The sequence below is a fragment of the Rattus norvegicus genome, chromosome 4, assembly GCF_036323735.1.
Source record: "Rattus norvegicus strain BN/NHsdMcwi chromosome 4, GRCr8, whole genome shotgun sequence".
NCBI lineage: Eukaryota > Metazoa > Chordata > Mammalia > Rodentia > Muridae > Rattus > Rattus norvegicus.
Window position 1 is genome coordinate 41030899 of NC_086022.1, and position 18202 is coordinate 41049100.

The 18202-nt window shown below is 38.0% G+C and overlaps 1 protein-coding gene across 15 annotated transcripts in view; it reads left to right on the plus strand.

Annotated features, from left to right (window-relative positions):
- The window catches only part of Phf14 (PHD finger protein 14), a 186147-nt gene that overhangs the window by 55002 nt on the left and 112943 nt on the right, over window positions 1-18202 (plus strand). For 13 of the 15 annotated variants that reach the window (XM_006236105.5, XM_063286469.1, XM_063286474.1 and 10 more), the window contains 6 exons: window positions 8691-8837; window positions 10270-10540; window positions 10854-10960; window positions 12034-12129; window positions 13417-13520; window positions 15428-15559. In XM_006236105.5, coding sequence (XP_006236167.1) covers window positions 8691-8837; window positions 10270-10540; window positions 10854-10960; window positions 12034-12129; window positions 13417-13520; window positions 15428-15559 — 857 coding nt within the window. Of the gene's footprint in view, window positions 1-8690; window positions 8838-10269; window positions 10961-12033; window positions 12130-13416; window positions 13521-15427; window positions 15560-18202 lie in introns of those variants that run through there. The other 2 variants (NR_174140.1, XR_010065688.1) reach the window with 2 other exon arrangements.

An 18202-nucleotide genomic window follows, 5' to 3' on the forward strand; every position in this document is an offset into this window, starting at 1 on the left:
AGCTGAGTACCCATTGTGTAAATGTACCACATTTTCTGTTTCCATTTCTCTGTTGAAGGACATCTGGGTTGTTTCCAGCTTCGGGCTATTATAAATAAGGCTGCAAGAATTTCATGATTATTATTTCCTTTTCGACTTTGTCTCAAGTGTTTCTGCATGTTAGTATCATTTCTCTTTGGATTATAAATCCCTGTCTGAGTCCCTTGTAGTGTAACTTAGACAAAAACTATATAGATACCTTAACATTATTGGGACACACCTAAAGAATGAATTTCCAGTTATTTCTTAATAACTATTGCAGTACAAATTACTTTAATTTTTGTCATATTTAAAGAAATTATTTGTCTTGACTAGGATTAAGGTTGTTTTTTTTTTTTTACCCTACTGTTTCTTAAAGTTGTTTCTTTGCATGGACCCTTTTGTCTTTACTCCCACTTGTTTTCTCAAATTCTTGGCTGTTATTTCTTTAATTGGGGAGTTTGTGTGTTTGTGTGTGTGTGTGTGAATTACTAAATATGTAAGTACAACCTGCTCTGTGCAGTCAGGATAAGGTTATTTCTATGTATGTGATTTCAGGACTGAGCACTTAGTGCTCTTGCCCAGGGAAGACTCTTTCTTCTGCTCTCAGCATCCCTTGATTGCCTTCATTGTTCTTTGTCTAGGGTTGAAGTCCCATGAGGTTTACCCCTTCCACTTAGACATGGGAACAAGTTGATGTCATTCATTTTTGGGTCTTATTTAGGCTGCAATGTTGATGAGACTTCATGGGTAGAACTTCCCTGACATTTCTAGGAGATGAACTCTTATAGCAAAATTTTCTATTCTTACTATGTTTCCACTCCCTCTTAAACTCAGTCTGTGAGCCTAAGGTACAGGAGTTGTCTTGCACATACATGACTTGGGGCTGGACACCTCATGGTCACTTGTTCTCTGCATTTTTATTGCTTGTGGTTTTCTGTAATGGTCTGTGGTCTAATGTAAGGAGATGTATTTTTGATGAGGGATGAGATCTATACTTGGCTGTAGGTATAAGATAAATATGTATAATTTAGTTAGCATTATACTGCTTTAGTAAAGTGGTATTTTTAGGTTCTCCAATAAGATCTATGTCTTTTCCAGTTTTCTAGTACCAGACATGATTTTCTTCTTGCTGAATAGATCTTCACTCTAATTAGAGTATTGGCTACCACTAGTGTACATGGGATAAGATATATGCTATGCTGTCAATCATAGCTTTTCAGGAATATTGGTTCCTTCTCTCCTGTGGAAACTTATACAGTGCCATCTAGTATGATGAAAGCTAGTCACCAAGAAGGAGTCTTTTAGGTCAGAGCCAGCTTGGATCGTCTGGGTCCTATGACTGGAGCATATGAGACTGTATCTTGAGCAAGAGAGACTTATTTTCTGCTTCTAGGAGACAACTGAGGACAATGGAAATAGAACGTGTTATGGGAGTCCTTTGGACTACCCTGACAAGTGAATTATAATGTGCCCTTTGGCTAATACCATGTTCCCATGTGAGATACTAATTATAAAAGGATAATGGAGAAATACCTGAATTTTGTTATTGACAGGGTCTGACCTTCCTCATCTATTTTTTTCCTGAATAAAATATGTGTATACATTACCAGTGAGTTAGGAATATCTCACTTACTTATGATGGCTGTTGTTATTATTATTTACTCTATGATTACAATTTACTATTACTTTTCTTTATGGATATGTAACTAGCATTTGTTCATAATTCTTTGTTAAAATTTAGGTATTATACTACAACATTTTAAAGAGCTATGCAAACATACTGAAATAATGTCATTTTTATCAATATTTTGCAATTTATATGGTCCTTTATTATTTTAGGGTATTGGGATCAAATCCAAGTCTTGCTCATCATGATAGGCAAGTGTTGTATGGATGAGCTATACATCCAGCCCTAGCAAAGACCTTTGGAGAAAAAAGTTGGTAATTTGAGGTTGATAGATTACATTTCAAATTCAGTGAGTAATTTTTTCATAATGTATGAAAATTGCTTCCTCAATATTTTATTGATGTAGCCGTCACTAAGAAATTTCTTAAAAGGAAACATTATTTATTGATAGTTTGTTTTTTTTTTATTTGCATTTTTTTTTTATTAACTTGAGTATTTCTTATATACATTTCGAGTGTTATTCCCTTTCCCGGTTTCTGGGCAAACATCCCCCTCCACCCTCCCCCCTCCCCTTCCTTATGGGTGTTCCCCTCCCAACCCTCCCCCCATTGCCGCCCTCCCCCCATAGACTAGTTCACTGGGGGTTCAGTCTTAGCAGGACCCAGGGCTTCCCCTTCCACTGGTGCTCTTACTAGGATATTCATTGCTACTTATGGGGTCAGAGTCCAGGGTCAGTCCATGTATAGTCGTTAGGTAGTGGCTTAGTGCCTGGAAGCTCTGGTTGCTTGGCATTGTTGTACTTTTGGGGTCTCGAGCCCCTTCAAGCTCTTCCAGTTCTTTCTCTGATTCCTTCAATAGGGGACCTATTCTCAGTTCAGTGGTTTGCTGCTGGCATTCGCCTCTGTATTTGCTGTATTCTGGCTGTGTCTCTCAGGAGCGATCTACATCCGGCTCCTGTTGGTCTGCACTTCTTTGCTTCATCCATCTTGTCTAATTGGGTGGCTGTATATGTATGGGCCACATGTGGGGCAGGCTCTGAATGGGTGTTCCTTCAGTCTCTGTTTTAATCTTTGCCTCTCCCTTCCCTGCCAAGGGTATTCTTTTTCCTCATTTAAAGAAGGAGTGAAGCATTCACATTTTGATCATCCGTCTTGAGTTTCGTTTGTTCTAGGCATCTAGGGTAATTCAAGCATTTGGGCTAATAGCCACTTATCAATGAGTGCATACCATGTATGTCTTTCTGTGATTGGGTTAGCTCACTCAGGATGATATTTTCCAGTTCCAACCATTTGCCTACGAATTTCATAAACTCGTTGTTTTTGATAGCTGAGTAATATTCCATTGTGTAGATGTACCACATTTTGTATCCATTCCTCTGTTGAAGGGCATCTGGGTTCTTTCCAGCTTCTGGTTATTATAAATAAGGCTGCGATGAACATAGTGGAGCACGTGTCTCTTTTATATGTTGAGGCATCTTTTGGGTATATGCCCAAGAGAGGTATAGCTGGATCCTCAGGCAGTTCAATGTCCAATTTTCTGAGGAACCTCCAGACTGATTTCCAGAATGGTTTTACCAGTCTGCAATCCCACCAACAATGGAGGAGTGTTCCTCTTTCTCCACATCCTCGCCAGCATCTGCTGTCACCTGAGTTTTTGATCTTAGCCATTCTCACTGGTGTGAGGTGAAATCTCAGGGTTGTTTTGATTTGCATTTCCCTTATGACTAAAGATGTTGAACATTTCTTTAGGTGTTTCTCAGCCATTCGGCATTCCTCAGCTGTGAATTCTTTGTTTAGCTCTGAACCCCATTTTTTAATAGGGTTATTTGTTTCCCTGCGGTCTAACTTCTTGAGTTCTTTGTATATTTTGGATATAAGGCCTCTATCTGTTGTAGGATTGGTAAAGATCTTTTCCCAATCTGTTGGTTGCCGTTTTGTCCTAACCACAGTGTCCTTTGCCTCACAGAAGCTTTGCAGTTTTATGAGATCCCATTTGTCGATTCTTGATCTTAGAGCATAAGCCATTGGTGTTTTGTTCAGGAAATTTTTTCCAGTGCCCATGTGTTCCAGATGTTTCCCTAGTTTTTCTTCTATTAGTTTGAGTGTGTCTGGTTTGATGTGGAGGTCCTTGATTCACTTGGACTTAAGCTTTGTACAGGGTGATAAGCATGGATCGATCTGCATTCTTCTACATGTTGCCCTCCAGTTGAACCAGCACCATTTGCTGAAAATGCTATCTTTTTTCCATTGGATGGTTTTGGCTCCTTTGTCAAAAATCAAGTGACCATAGGTGTGTGGGTTCATTTCTGGGTCTTCAATTCTATTCCATTGGTCTGTCTGTCTGTCTCTGTACCAATACCATGCAGTTTTTATCACTATTGCTCTGTAATACTGCTTGAGTTCAGGGATAGTGATTCCCCCTGAAGTCCTTTTATCGTTGAGGATAATTTTAGCTATCCTGGGTTTTTTGTTATTCCAGATGAATTTGCAAATTGTTCTGTCTAACTCTTTGAAGAATTGGATTGGTATTTTGATGGGGATTGCATTGAATCTGTAGATTGCTTTTGGTAAAATGGCCATTTTTACTATATTAATCCTGCCAATCCATGAGCATGGGAGATCTTTCCATCTTCTGAGGTCTTCTTCAATTTCTGTCCTCAGTGTCTTGAAGTTCTTATTGTACAGATCTTTTACTTGCTTGCTTAAAGTCACACCGAGGTACTTTATATTATTTGCGTCTATTATGAAGGTTGTCGTTTCCCTAATTTCTTTCTCGGCTTGTTTCTCTTTTGTATAGAGGAAGGCAACTGATTTATTTGAGTTAATTTGATACCCAGCCACTTTGCTGAAGTTGTTTATCAGCTTTAGTAGTTCTCCGGTGGAACTTTTGGGATCACTTAAATATACTATCATGTCATCTGCAAATAGTGATATTTTGACCTCTTCTTTTCCGATCTGTATCCCTTTGATCTCCTTTTGTTGTCTGATTGCTCTGGCTAGAACTTCAAGAACTATATTGAATAAGTAGGGAGAGAGTGGGCAGCCTTGTCTAGTCCCTGATTTTAGTGGGATTGCTTCAAGTTTCTCTCCATTTAGTTTAATGTTAGCAACTGGTTTGCTGTATATGGCTTTTACTATGTTTAGGTATGGGCCTTGAATTCCTATTCTTTCCAGGACTTTTATCATGAAGGGGTGTTGAATTTTGTCTAATGCTTTCTCAGCATCTAATGAAATGATTATGTGGTTCTGTTCTTTCAGTTTGTTTATATAATGGATCACGTTGATGGTTTTCCGTATATTAAACCATCCCTGCATGCCTGGGATGAAGCCTACTTGATCATGGTGGATGATTGTTTTGATGTGCTCTTGAATTCGGTTTGCCAGAATTTTATTGAGTATGTTTGCGTCGATATTCATAAGGGAAATTGGTCTGAAGTTCTCTTTCTTTGTTGTGTCTTTGTGTGGTTTAGGTATAAGAGTAATTGTGGCTTCGTAGAAGGAATTCGGTAGGGCTCCATCTGTTTCAATTTTGTGGAATAGTTTGGATAATATTGGTATGAGGTCTTCTATGAAGGTTTGATAGAATTCTGCACTAAACCCGTCTGGACCTGGGCTCTTTTTGGTTGGGAGACCTTTAATGACTGCTTCTATTTCCTTAGGAGTTATGGGGTTGTTTAACTGGTTTATCTGTTCCTGATTTAACTTCGATACCTGGTATCTGTCTAGGAAATTGTCCATTTCCTGAAGATTTTCAAATTTTGTTGAATATAGGTTTTTATAGTAAGATCTGATGATTTTTTGAATTTCCTCTGAATCTGTAGTTATGTCTCCCTTTTCATTTCTGATTTTGTTAATTTGGACGCACTCTCTGTGTCCTCTCGTTAGTCTGGCTAAGGGTTTATCTATCTTGTTGATTTTCTCAGAGAACCAACTTTTGGTTCTGTTGGTTCTTTCTATGGTCCTTTTCGTTTCTGCTTGGTTGATTTCAGCTCTGAGTTTGATTATTTCCTGCCTTCTACTCCTCCTGGGTGTATTTGCTTCTTTTTGTTCTAGAGCTTTTAGGTGTGCTGTCAAGCTGCTGACATATGCTCTTTCCTGTTTCTTTCTGCAGGCACTCAGCGCTATGAGTTTTCCTCTTAGCACAGCTTTCATTGTGTCCCATAAGTTTGAGTATGTTGTATCTTCATTTTCATTAAATTCTAAAAAGTTTTTAATTTCTTTCTTTATTTCTTCTTTGACCAGGTTATCATTGAGTAGAGCATTGTTCAATTTCCACGTATATGTGGGCATTCTTCCCTTATTGTTATTGAAGACCAGTTTTAGGCCATGGTGGTCCGATAGCACGCATGGGATTATTTCTATCTTTCTGTACCTGTTGAGGCCCGTTTTTTGACCAATTATATGGTCAATTTTGGAGAAAGTACCATGAGGAGCTGAGAAGAAGGTATATCCTTTTGCTTTAGGATAGAATGTTCTATAAATATCCGTTAAGTCCATTTGGCTCATGACTTCTCTTAGTCTGTCTACATCTCTGTTTAATTTATGTTTCCATGATCTGTCCATTGATGAGAGTGGGGTGTTGAAATCTCCCACTATTATTGTGTGAGGGGCAATGTGTGTTTTGAGCTTTAGTAAGGTTTCTTTTACGTATGTAGGTGCCCTTGTATTTGGGGCATAGATATTTAGGATTGAGAGTTCATCTTGGTGGATTTTTTCTTGATGAATATGAAGTGTCCTTCCTTATCTTTTTTGATGACTTTTAGTTGGAAATTGATTTTATTTGATATTAGAATTGCTACTCCAGCTTGCTTCTTCTGACCATTTGCTTGGAAAGGTGTTTTCCAGCCTTTCACTCTGAGGTAGTGTCTGTCTTTGTCTCTGAGGTGTGTTTCCTGTAGGCAGCAGAATGCAGGGTCCTCGTTGCGTATCCAGTTTGTTAATCTACGTCTTTTTATTGGGGAGTTGAGGCCATTGATATTGAGAGATATTAAGGAATAGTGATTATTGTTTCCCTTTATATTCATGTTTGGATGTGAGGTTATGTTTGTGTGCTTTCATTCTCTTTGTTTTGTTGCCAAGACGATTAGTTTCTTGCTTCTTCTAGGGTATAGCTTGCCTCCTTATGTTGGGCTTTACCATTTATTATCCTTTGTAGTGCTGGATTTGTAGAAAGATATTGTGTAAATTTGGTTTTGTCATGGAATATCTTGGTTTCTCCATCAATGTTAATTGAGAGTTTTGCTGGATACAGTAACCTGGGCTGGCATTTGTGTTCTCTTGGGTCTGTATGACATCAGTCCAGGATCTTCTGGCCTTCATAGTTTCTGGCGAGAAGTCTGGTGTGATTCTGATAGGTCTCCCTTTATATGTTACTTGACCTTTTTCCCTTACTGCTTTTAATATTCTTTCTTTATTTTGTGCGTTTGGTGTTTTGACAATTATGTGACGGGAGGTGTTTCTTTTCTGGTCCAATCTATTTGGAGTTCTGTAGGCTTCTTGTATGTCTATGGGTATCTCTTTTTTTGGGTTAGGGAAGTTTTCTTCTATGATTTTGTTGAAGATATTTACTGGTCCTTTGAGCTGGGAGTCTTCACTCTCTTCTGTACCTATTATCCTTAGGTTTGATCTTCTCATTGAGTCCTGGATTTCCTGTATGTTTTAGACCAGTAGCTTTTTCCGCTTTACATTATCTTTGACAGTTGAGTCAATGATTTCTATGGAATCTTCTGCTCCTGAGATTCTGTCTTCCATCTCTTCTATTCTGTTGGTGAAGCTTGTATCTACAGCTCCTTGTCTCTTCTTTTGGTTTTCTATATCCAGGGTTGTTTCCATGTGTTCTTTCTTGATTGCTTCTATTTCCATTTTTAATTCCTTCAACTGTTTGATTGTGTTTTCCTGGAATTCTTTCAGGGATTTTTGCGATTCCTCTCTGTTGGCTTCTACTTGTTTATTAATGTTTTCCTGTGTTTCCCTAAGTGTGTTCATGTCTTTCTTGGAGTCCTCCAGCATCATGATCAAATATGATTTTGAAACTAGATCTTGCTTTTGTGGTGTGTTTGGATATTCCATGTTTGTTTTGGTGGGAGAATTGGGCTCCGATGATGGCATGTAGTCTTGGTTTCTGTTGCTTGGGTTCCTGCGCTTGCCTCTCGCCATCAGATTATCTCTAGTGTTACTTTGTTCTGCTATTTCTGACAGTGGCTAGACTGTCCTATAAGCCTGTGTGTCAGGAGTGCTGTAGACCTGTTTTCCTCTCTTTCAGTCAGTTATGGGGACAGAGTGTTCTGCTTTCGGGCGTGTAGTTTTTCCTCTCTACAGGTCTTCAGCTGTTCCTGTGGGCCTGTGTCTTGAGTTCACCAGGCAGCTTTCTTGCAGCAGAAAAGTTGGTCTTACCTGTGGTCCCGAGGCTCAAGTTCGCTCGTGGGGTGCTGCCCAGGGGCTCTCTGCAGCGGCAGCAACCAGGAAGACCTGTGCCGCCCCTTCTGGGAGCTTCAGTGCACCAGGGTTCCAGATGGTCTTTGGCTTTTTCCTCTGGCGTCCGAGATGTGTGTGCAGGGAGCAGTTTCTTCTGGTTTCCCAGGCTTGTCTGCCTCTCTGAAGGTTTAGCTCTCCCTCCCACGGGATTTGGGTGCAGAGAACTGTTTATCTGGTCTGTTTCTTTCAGGTTCTGGTGGTGTCTCAGGCAGGTGTCCTGCTGCTCCTGGCCCCTCCCCCACGGGAGCCCAGAGGCCTTATACAGTTTCCTCTTGGGCCAGGGATGTGGGCAGGGGTGAGCAGTGTTGGTGGTCTCTTCCGCTCTGCAGCCTCAGGAGTGCCCACCTGACCAGGCGGTTGGGTCTCTCTCTCACAGGGTCTGGGCGATAGTTTGTTTTTAAAATGCCCATTGGAATACAGTTTCAACTTCAGTCACTCAAACTCACACTCACTCTCTCTCTCTCTCTCTCTCTCTCTCTCTCTCTTTCCCCCTCCCTCTCCCTCCTTCCTTCCTCCTCCCTCTTCCTCCTCCTTCTCTTCCTCTTCCTCTTTTTCTTCTTTTGTTTTAGGATATAGCAGATCCATTCTTTGCTTATTGTAAGCAGCATGCAGACAGGTTAGACAGAAAATGGAAAAGAAAAAACTACTTGGCTCTACAGTCCTATTGTAAAATGTCTCTGCAAGAGAGAGAAAAACAGCTGTCTCCTGAAGCACAGGTATGGGAATCACACCTAAATTTACTGTTTTATTTTCAGATCTCATGTGTGTTTTCTATTGACATGTGATTAAAATTGAGGTCTAGCATATAAAACGTAGTTTAAAAATTTATTTACTAAAGCAGTAGTTGGTGACTAGGCATGAGTATAATTTGTGTCCAAAGAAATTATGCCTTGAGTCAACAGGGTAGTCATTTCTAAGTATTTCAGGTTGAAGAATTTGGCTCAAAACATTGTGTGGAGAGAGGGTCTGAACTGGAGGTCTCCATCAAATCTCTCCCCTCTGAGCTCAGGGAGTCCAATAGAAGAGGAGGAGAAGGAGAAAGAGGAGGAGGAGGAAGAAGAGAAGGAAAGTTTGCTTTTATGAGTCAGATGGGATGGAAATACCAGAGAATACATGCCTCCCAATCAACTAGCAAGCATATGGCCTACTTAGGTCTCACCATGTTCTCAGAGTATTATTATAGCTAAGCTTATTGTTGCTATAGGACTCTTGACTATGAGGAAGAATGCATCTCTCTGATTCTTGCCTGCTGTTGGGTTGCCATGTCCAAATTTAATATCGTAGTTTTTGATTCACCTTATTATATTTTATTTTGTGATGGTCGATGGCTGTTTTGGAAGGCTTTTCTTTTCTAATAAGAGACAGAAAGGGTGTGGAACCAGAGTGGAAGAGGGGAGGAACTAGGAGAAGTGGAGGGAGGGGAAAGAAACTATAATCAGGATTTACTATATGAGGGAAAAAAATCTATTTTCAGTAAAAGAAAACAATAATTTAAAAAACAGGCTTCTAAGGGAGAATAATAAAATATAGTAAGATAAAACAAAAAACTAGTGTATTAGAATAGGGCAAAAGAAATGAAGAAAAGGAAAAGAACCCAAAAGAAACAGAGATCCACTGTGTACCTAACACAGGAGTCTCATACAACTAAATTAGAAGCCACAGTTTATATGTAGAGTATCTATAGGTTAAAATGAGAAAATAAAATGTATATGAATTAAAAAAGACAAGGAAAACCTCTGACATGACATTGTGTAACAAAGGACCTCCAAATAAGCCATTGAGTTTGTTTTCTGTTGGCTTCTACTGTTGAGTGTGCAGCGTCTCTTTAAGGATTGTTTGCCTCCCCAGTGAAACTCTCTTGAAGGAAACTAATGTATTTGCAAGTGGTGATCAATTGAAGGGTACTTCTTGCTTAGAAATGGGAGTGTGTGTCTGTTTCTTCTTAGAGCTCTAGGACCCCATCTCACAGCAGCTGTTACTAGGTATTGCAATTTGAGATTGCATTGTACATCTTCAGGATCAGTGATAAATCTGATGTTCCTTACTTGTGAAATTTTAGTATTGTTATCTCTCTAAGCATAAAAGTAGAAGTTGTGAGGAATATATTCCATTTTTATTTTCTTTCAAACTGTCTGCATTTATTTATAGGCAAGGATCAATGCCCGACTACAGCAGTATCGTGCCAAGGCAGAGCTGGCTCGATCTACCAGACCACAAGCCTGGGTTCCAAGGGAAAAGCTACCCAGGCCACTCACAAGTAGTGCTTCGGCCATTCGTAAGCTTATGCGCAAAGCAGAACTGATGGGAATCAGTACGGATATCTTTCCAGTGGACAACTCAGATACTAGTTCTAGTGTGGATGGAAGGCGGAAACATAAGCAGCCAGCTCTTACTGCTGATTTTGTGAATTACTATTTTGGTCAGTATAGACACTGATAACATGCACAGTCTCCCTGAGAATAAATTGCTAATGACAGATGTCATACAATTAATGTTTTAGAAAATATTACTTTGTGGTATGTGTCAGAGGCATGTTTACTTTCCTATGTTGTAGCCTTTTGTAAATTCTAGGCTCATGTATTGCTATGTTTTTTTCTTAAATATACTTAAAATTGTTTGACCAATGTAAGTTTATCCAAATGATCATCTCTATGGCTAGTTTGCTTCTTGTGTATGTTTTCTATTAGCCTTTACTTTCTACTGAAGTAAAATTGGATATTTAATTTAAATAGAGAGAAATATGCGCATGATTCAAATTCAGGAAAATATGGCTGAACAAAAGAATATAAAGGATAAATTAGAGAATGAGCAAGAAAAGCTTCATGTAGAATATAATAAGGTACGTTGGCTACAAATGCTCAGTCTTATGTGGTAGATCTTGTTTATAGTTCTTTTGTGATTTTATTGTATTTCTGTGTTTCAGTTTGAAATTCTAGAGAATTTAGGCTCTTTTCCAACATTCATCATCATTTTCATTACTGTCATTCTCACTGAATGCATTCTTTTTTTTTTCTATTCTTTTTTTTTTTCTGGAGATGGGGACTGAACCCAGGGCCTTGTGCTTGCTAGGCAAGCGCTCTACCACTGAGCTAAATCCCCAACCCCCACTGAGTGCATTCTTATACCAGGCACAGCTGTGATTCCTTCACACACAGAAAGTCATGTAGTTCTCTCCTTGTCCTTAGTGTCAGTGGCCGCTATTGCTTCTCTTCTTAGAGGTGGGCGCTAAGGATTGAAGACATTATATAATTTGCTCATGGCAACATAGTAATCAAGACTAAGAGCTGGGGTTTAAAACTAACACAGCTAACCTCATTCCTTATTCTTAAATGTAAACAGCATTACAGATCTTCTTCTTTCATTTGTTGAAAATAAGAAAACCCAGTCCTAAAGTACTCGACTTTTAAAAATGATATGCTATTTTGATTAATAAATGTTTCCTTAGGTTCTAAGTAGCATGAATATTTAAACTAGTATCTAATTATTGTTCAAAAAAAAAAAACCCAACCATTTAAAGTGATGTAATTAGTAATCAACAACATTGTACTGAAAAGGCTATAGGGAATAAGGTCACAAGGTCTGCAGACTTTTGGTAGTTCTATGGTCTTAACCAGAAGAACCTTGGGGATTTTTAGTTTTCTTATAAGAGAAGTAATGGAAATGTGGTTTGATAGCAAAATAATGTGTCATATGATTTGCCAAACTATATATGTATGCATCAGAACTAAAACCTGTAGGAGAGAAGAAAGTGTTTATCTTCTGAGGATGTTCACCATGCTAGTCATAATTATCTTTGTCTTTGTAGTTATCTGATCTGAATATATTAGACTAAATGGAAAATAAGTGTGAATGTTCTTGTTTATTTATATTTGCACAATAAAAGCTTCCTAATTTGACTTACTCTTTTTGTAGCTCTGTGAATCGTTAGAGGAACTGCAAAATCTTAATGGGAAACTTCGAAGTGAAGGACAAGGAATATGGGCCTTACTTGGCCGAATTACAGGGCAGGTTAGTTTCTTTTCAGTTGCTTTCTTCAATTCTTGCTCTCTTTGTGATTTTTTCAGTGTGTGTGTGTGTGTGTGTGTGTGTGTGTGTGTATACATAATTTCTTACAAAAAGTCACTTTGCTAACTAAATAATTCAGTTCCTTCAGAGCCTAATCCCCTAGGGTAATGATTTCTGTCTGAAATGCTTGCAGACCACTTGTAGTCACTGCCTACTGAGAACCTATAACCTAGCTTGGTTCTTTTATCAGCTGTCTTGTTGGTGGGTTATTTTATTAATATTGATTGGCCTGTGACTTTTGATGAGTTAAGACAGGAATCATGGTTTCCTCTTAGTATATTCTTTATTCAGTGGTATTAGATTTTTTGTCACAATTTTTCTTTCCCATAACCTTCTTTTATGAACAGATTGCATGTCACTGGTACTGCAAAGAGTAATTGATGTTAAAAGGTGAAGATGAGGAGTCGCTTTTGGACATATGTACTCTTTTTTCCTACTAATAAGTAGTTTGTAGATTTTTGGAAGATTATGGTATTTTATATTGATATTTCGGAAAGGATATTTGGAGTGTAAGAGGTCACTTGCTCTTCTAGCTTTTGTTTTGGCTGGGTTTATATTTTTCTCAACAAAAGCCTCCTCTATAGTTTAAAATATTATCTGCTATAAAAGACATTTCCATTTATTAGGTAACTTCATAGAGGGCTGAAAATTGCATTGTGTGTAGACGGTCTGCACAGACATGTGTATCACGTGCACGATACTGTTCCCATTGGCTGAACAGATGGGAGCTCACCAGGGCACTAAGAAGTGACTTTGATAGATGTTCTGTCTTAGAAGCCAGCATACTACAGATTAGAAGAGTACCAAAGAGAATTTCATCTTTTTTATAGTGTTTGGTCCAATAAGATAATTTTTGTAATTAACCTATGGAACACCAGTATAGCTGGGATGTTGCAAAGAAGTGTACTGGTGGTTTTTTGTTGTTTTCTAAGTATACTGTGTTAGATTCTTAAGCCTCCTCTACTTTTCTCATTGTTCTAAGGTATTCAAGTGAAAGTAGTATAATTTTCATAAAGTTTAATGTATTTCTGAGAACTAATGAGCCCATGAAGTTGTAGCTTTATCATAGAAGTAGTTGAGATCAGCAATTCGTTTTCCCTTTACTAATTTAAAGCAGATTTCCCTCTCTGAATGCTAGCTTACTTAGTTAGATTTAGAGACAAGTAGGGGGAAAATACTGCTTTGTACTCACCTTTCAAACAGCATGTACGACATTTATTCACTCTATAGAAGCTGAATGTACCGGCAATCTTACGAGCACCTAAGGAAAGAAAACCAAGTAAAAAAGAAGGAGGCACACAAAAGACATCCTCTCTTCCTACAGTGCTTTATAGGCAAGTAATGAAATTATAACAGAATAATATTGTTTACTTTTTAACTATTATGTACTAGTCAGAAGTTATTTCATATGCACAAAAGTGAACTTTGTCCATTTCAGAATTTCAGTTAGGAGTGTTTCAGATTCATTTGAAGCTTTGTAGATTGAATAAAGAAGATATAGTTGTTCTCCAGAAAGGTAAATCATATATCTTGTAAGGAATTGAGAATGGATTTTCATAAGCTCTGTGGAACAAAGAATTCTTTTCAGGAAATTACAAAGTTACTTTAAAATCTGTGCCTGTTATTCTAAATTTAATATTTTAAATTTATTTATAAATCGATAATTATGTAATCGTTAATTATGTTAATGGACATAATAAGTAAGGATTTGTAGGTTACTTGAGTGAGTGTGAAATTTTGCTCTTGATTTGGGTAGTGATGAGTCGTAGTGTGTAAAGATGAAGAATGTAATATTTCTTCTTTCTGTACTTTCTTATCAACTTGCTTAGCTTATTCCAGACATAGTTTTCTTCTTTACTTCCTGTACAGTATTTAAGCAGAATTGATGATTATAGTGATTTTACATGACAAAACCATTTTCTATATGTATATGTATATAAAGGCTTCATTTCTTTCTATATTTAGACAAAGAAATCACTTTTTAATGTAATGTATTAATTACATTAAGAGAGATAGTAGAATATGCTATTGTGCTTGTATGTTTGTATTATGTGCTATATGTTACATAAAAATAACATGCACATATATGTTTGTATTCATGTGTATTGATGTGAGATATGGGAAACCAAATTACTGTCTTTGTCTCTAGTATGAACATTAGTGTATTACCACATTGTTTTCCCAAGCATGGTTGATTTTTGGAAAATATTAGGGATAGTACCAGACTTTGGAGTTTTATGACTATAATTATTATTTTTTGCTTCACAATATGTTTAAAGTCTTATTCTTTAGCTTTAATGGGATTTTTTTGTTGTTACTAATATTAATTTTTGTTATTGCTGCTTTACATGTGTATTTTCCAGGAATATTGAAAAAATCCAATTCTTTCAATTTGTTGTGCATTCCTGTTTCTTTTAGTCACCCAAACAACTTTCCTGTCATTCTCTACATCTCCAGTATAGATATATGCTAATTTTTCAGCCTTTGGTGCTCATTTTCTTAGAAGTAAATTACGTTTTCTCACAAGAAATGTTAACTGTCTGAAAATTCTGAAGGTCTGGAATATATCAATTAGTATGCTTTTTAAAAAATTCATCCTCTGGCTTTTGTGAAAAGAGACTTAGAAATGTAGATTATTTATATGTTTAAGGGTGTATGAAAGGTTTATAGTTAATAGTCAAAAACAAAGTTGTTGGTGAAAGAATTTCTTTAGACCTTCAGGGTAGTTTTCAAGATTAGAATATTTTTCACAATTTTGGGGTTTTTTTTTCATAGTTTTATGTTTATAAAGCAAAGCTGAACTAATGCTAAATGAATTTAAAGTAATAATAATTGAAGGCTGTGTTGATAGTACATACCTTAAATAATCCCTATCCTTTAATAGTTTAGTTTTTGAAAACTCTTAAGCTTGTATTAGAACTAAGCTATTTTTGACATCCTCTACACTATCGAAAACTAGTACTTGGTATTGTTAAAACAACGGGTGCCATGAAAAACACAAGGTAGTGCAGGGAGCTCTCGCACACAGCTGTTCTCCTGACACATTTGGAAGGTCAAGGCAAGATGATCATGAGGTCCACGCCGCCCTGCTCCATAGAGCAAGGTTCAGCCGCACAGGCCCAGAAATGCCATATTAGAAAACAGAATAATCCAGATGAAGGCTTTTGCACTGAGAACTATTACAAACGGACTGTGTCACTATAGACCTCAGTATAACTCTCACTCGCTACTTTTATTAAAGTTGTGGAATTTGTAAGAAGAACCATGATCAGCATCTTCTTTTACTGTGTGACACCTGTAAACTGCATTATCATCTTGGCTGCCTTGATCCTCCTCTTACAAGAATGCCGAGAAAGACGAAAAACAGTTATTGGTAAGTGAAATGGACAAGAAATAGTGGGAATGAGTTTGCTTTTAGCCTCAACAGTACGATTGTGTTATATCACTAACTCATAATAAAACTTTCTCACATATCTAAGTGAATATTTGTAAGTCTTTCTAACTATTATATGAGTAAAATTTAAGTTTTATAGAAATGAATTTTTTTTAATCTTAAAAATTCTTACATAAGGCTCAAGAGGTTTTTCTGGTATGTTTATAATTTTCATTTTTTGATTTGTTATTTCTCAAATGCTTTATTTGTTTGAAGGCAAATGAATTTTAAGTTTTCTTAGCCCATTGTTTGAAAATCCAGAAACCTTGAAAACTTTCTTTTTTTTTTTTAAGACAGAATCTCATTTTCCAGTCTGATGTTGTTCTGTCTTTAGTGATAGCTTTCAACTTCCTAGCTTCCTGCTTCCTCCTCCTGAGTGCTGTATTGTAGGCCTGTGCCAGCATGCTCAGTTTACGTGCTGTAAGGAGTCAAAGCCTGGAGTTTGCTGTGTTCAGTAAATACTCCACCAACTTAACAACGTCCCCAGCCCTGACAAACATTTGTAATTATTATTTTTTTCACTGACTTAGTCATGTTAAATCACTACAGATGTTTTATTAAACCGTCTTTTCTTGTTGCTGTGATGAAACATCCTGACAAAAGCAAGGTAAGGTTGAGCGAGCTATGCTTACAATTCAGGGTACCGGTCCTCACGGCTGGAATGTCAACTCAGAAGAATCCTTCCTTATCTTCTCCCCACAGAAAGGTCATGCAAAAAAGATGGGTTTTCCTACATCTGTGGCTTTTATTCAGATAATCCCCCTCAGGACTAGCTGTAAATTCTCCCAGGTGATTCTAGAGTCTGTCAAGTTGACTGTTAACCATCACCATCAGAGAGGTTAATAATGAATTTATCCTAAATTATTCCAACCAAGAGACAGAGATACTCAGATTTTAATAGATTGACATATTTTTTCAGGAAACCAAATATAGGCAATAAAAACTGAAATGAATATTATTTTTATGCAAAAGAAATGTTCTAGTTGTTTTAGAACACTTGAGTTGCAATCTATTAAAAAGGTAATGAATTCAGGAGCCTGGAGAGATGACTTACTGGATTATGCATGTTGTGTCTTCTTGAGAACCTGTGTTTTGATCCCCATGACCAGAATAAGGAGCTGTTTGTGGCTTCTGGTGAGTGCCATCCTAGCCATTGGAAACAAAAACATGAGGATCCCTGAAGTTCTCTGTTCATATAGTATAGCTGAATCTATGAGTTCAAGTTCAATAGAAACCTGTCTCAAAAAATAAAGTAGATATGGGAGGACCTGGGGAGGGGGAAAGCATGAGGAGAATATATTGTAAAGAAATTTTTTCAACAGCAACAAACAAAGTACAAAGTTATAGAGGAAGACACAGGTGTGTCCCCACCCCCACTATATATCTATATCTATCCGTCCGTCTATCTATCTATCTATCTATCTATCTATCTATCTATCTATCTATCTATGAGAAAACATGTGGTATTTGCCTTTATGAGTTCTATATTTTATTTCTTTTGTGCATCCCAGTCCTTTATTCTGCATTTTTTTCTTTTTTTTTTCTTGGATTTTTCTTAATTTACATTTCAAATGTTATCCCCTTTCCCCCACCCAACCACACACCCCTTCCCGCCTCCCCGCATTAACATTCCCCTACACTGGGGGTTCCAGCCTTGGCAGGACCAAAGGCTTCTCCTCCTGGTGCCCAACATAGCCATCCTCTGCTATATATGCAGCTGGAGCCATGGGTCTGTCCAGGTCTACTCTTTGAATGGTGGTTTATTCCCTGGGAGCTCTGGTTGATTGGTGTTGTTCTTATGGGGTGCATACTCCTTCAGCTCCTTCAATCCTTTCTCTAACTCTTGCAATGGGGACCCTGTTCTCAGGTAATGGTTGGCTGCTAACATTCGCCTCTATTTATCATGCTCTGGCAGACCCTCTTAGGAGATAGCTATATCAGGCTCCTGTCAGTATGGCCTTAATGGCATCAGCACTATTGTCTGGGTTTGGTGATTCTATATATATGGGCTGAATCTCCAGGTGGGGCAGCTGCTAGTTGGCTATTCTCTCAGTCTCTGCTCCAAACTTTGTCTCCACATTTCCTCCTGTGAATATTTTTGTTCCCCCTTCTATGAATGATTGAAGCATTCGCACTTGAGTCATCCTTCTTCTTCTTCTTCTTCTTTTTTTTTTTTATTAACTTGAGTATTTCTTATATACATTTCGAGTGTTATTCCCTTTCCCGGTTTCCGGGCAAACATCCCCCTCCCCCCTCCCCTTCCTTATGGGTGTTCCCTTCCCAACCCTCCCCCCATTGACGCCCTCCCCCCACCAGTCTAGTTCACTGGGGGTTCAGTCTTAGCAGGACCCAGGGCTTTCCCTTCCACTGGTGCTCTTACTAGGATATTCATTGCTACCTATGAGGTCAGAGTCCAGGGTCAGTCCATGTATAGTCTTTAGGTAGTGGCTTAGTCCCTGGAAGCTCTGGTTGCTTGACATTGTTGTACATATGGGGTCTCGAGCCCCTTCAAGCTCTTCCAGTTCTTTCTCTGATTCCTTCAACGGGGGACCTATTCTCAGTTCAGTGGTTTGCTGCTGGCAT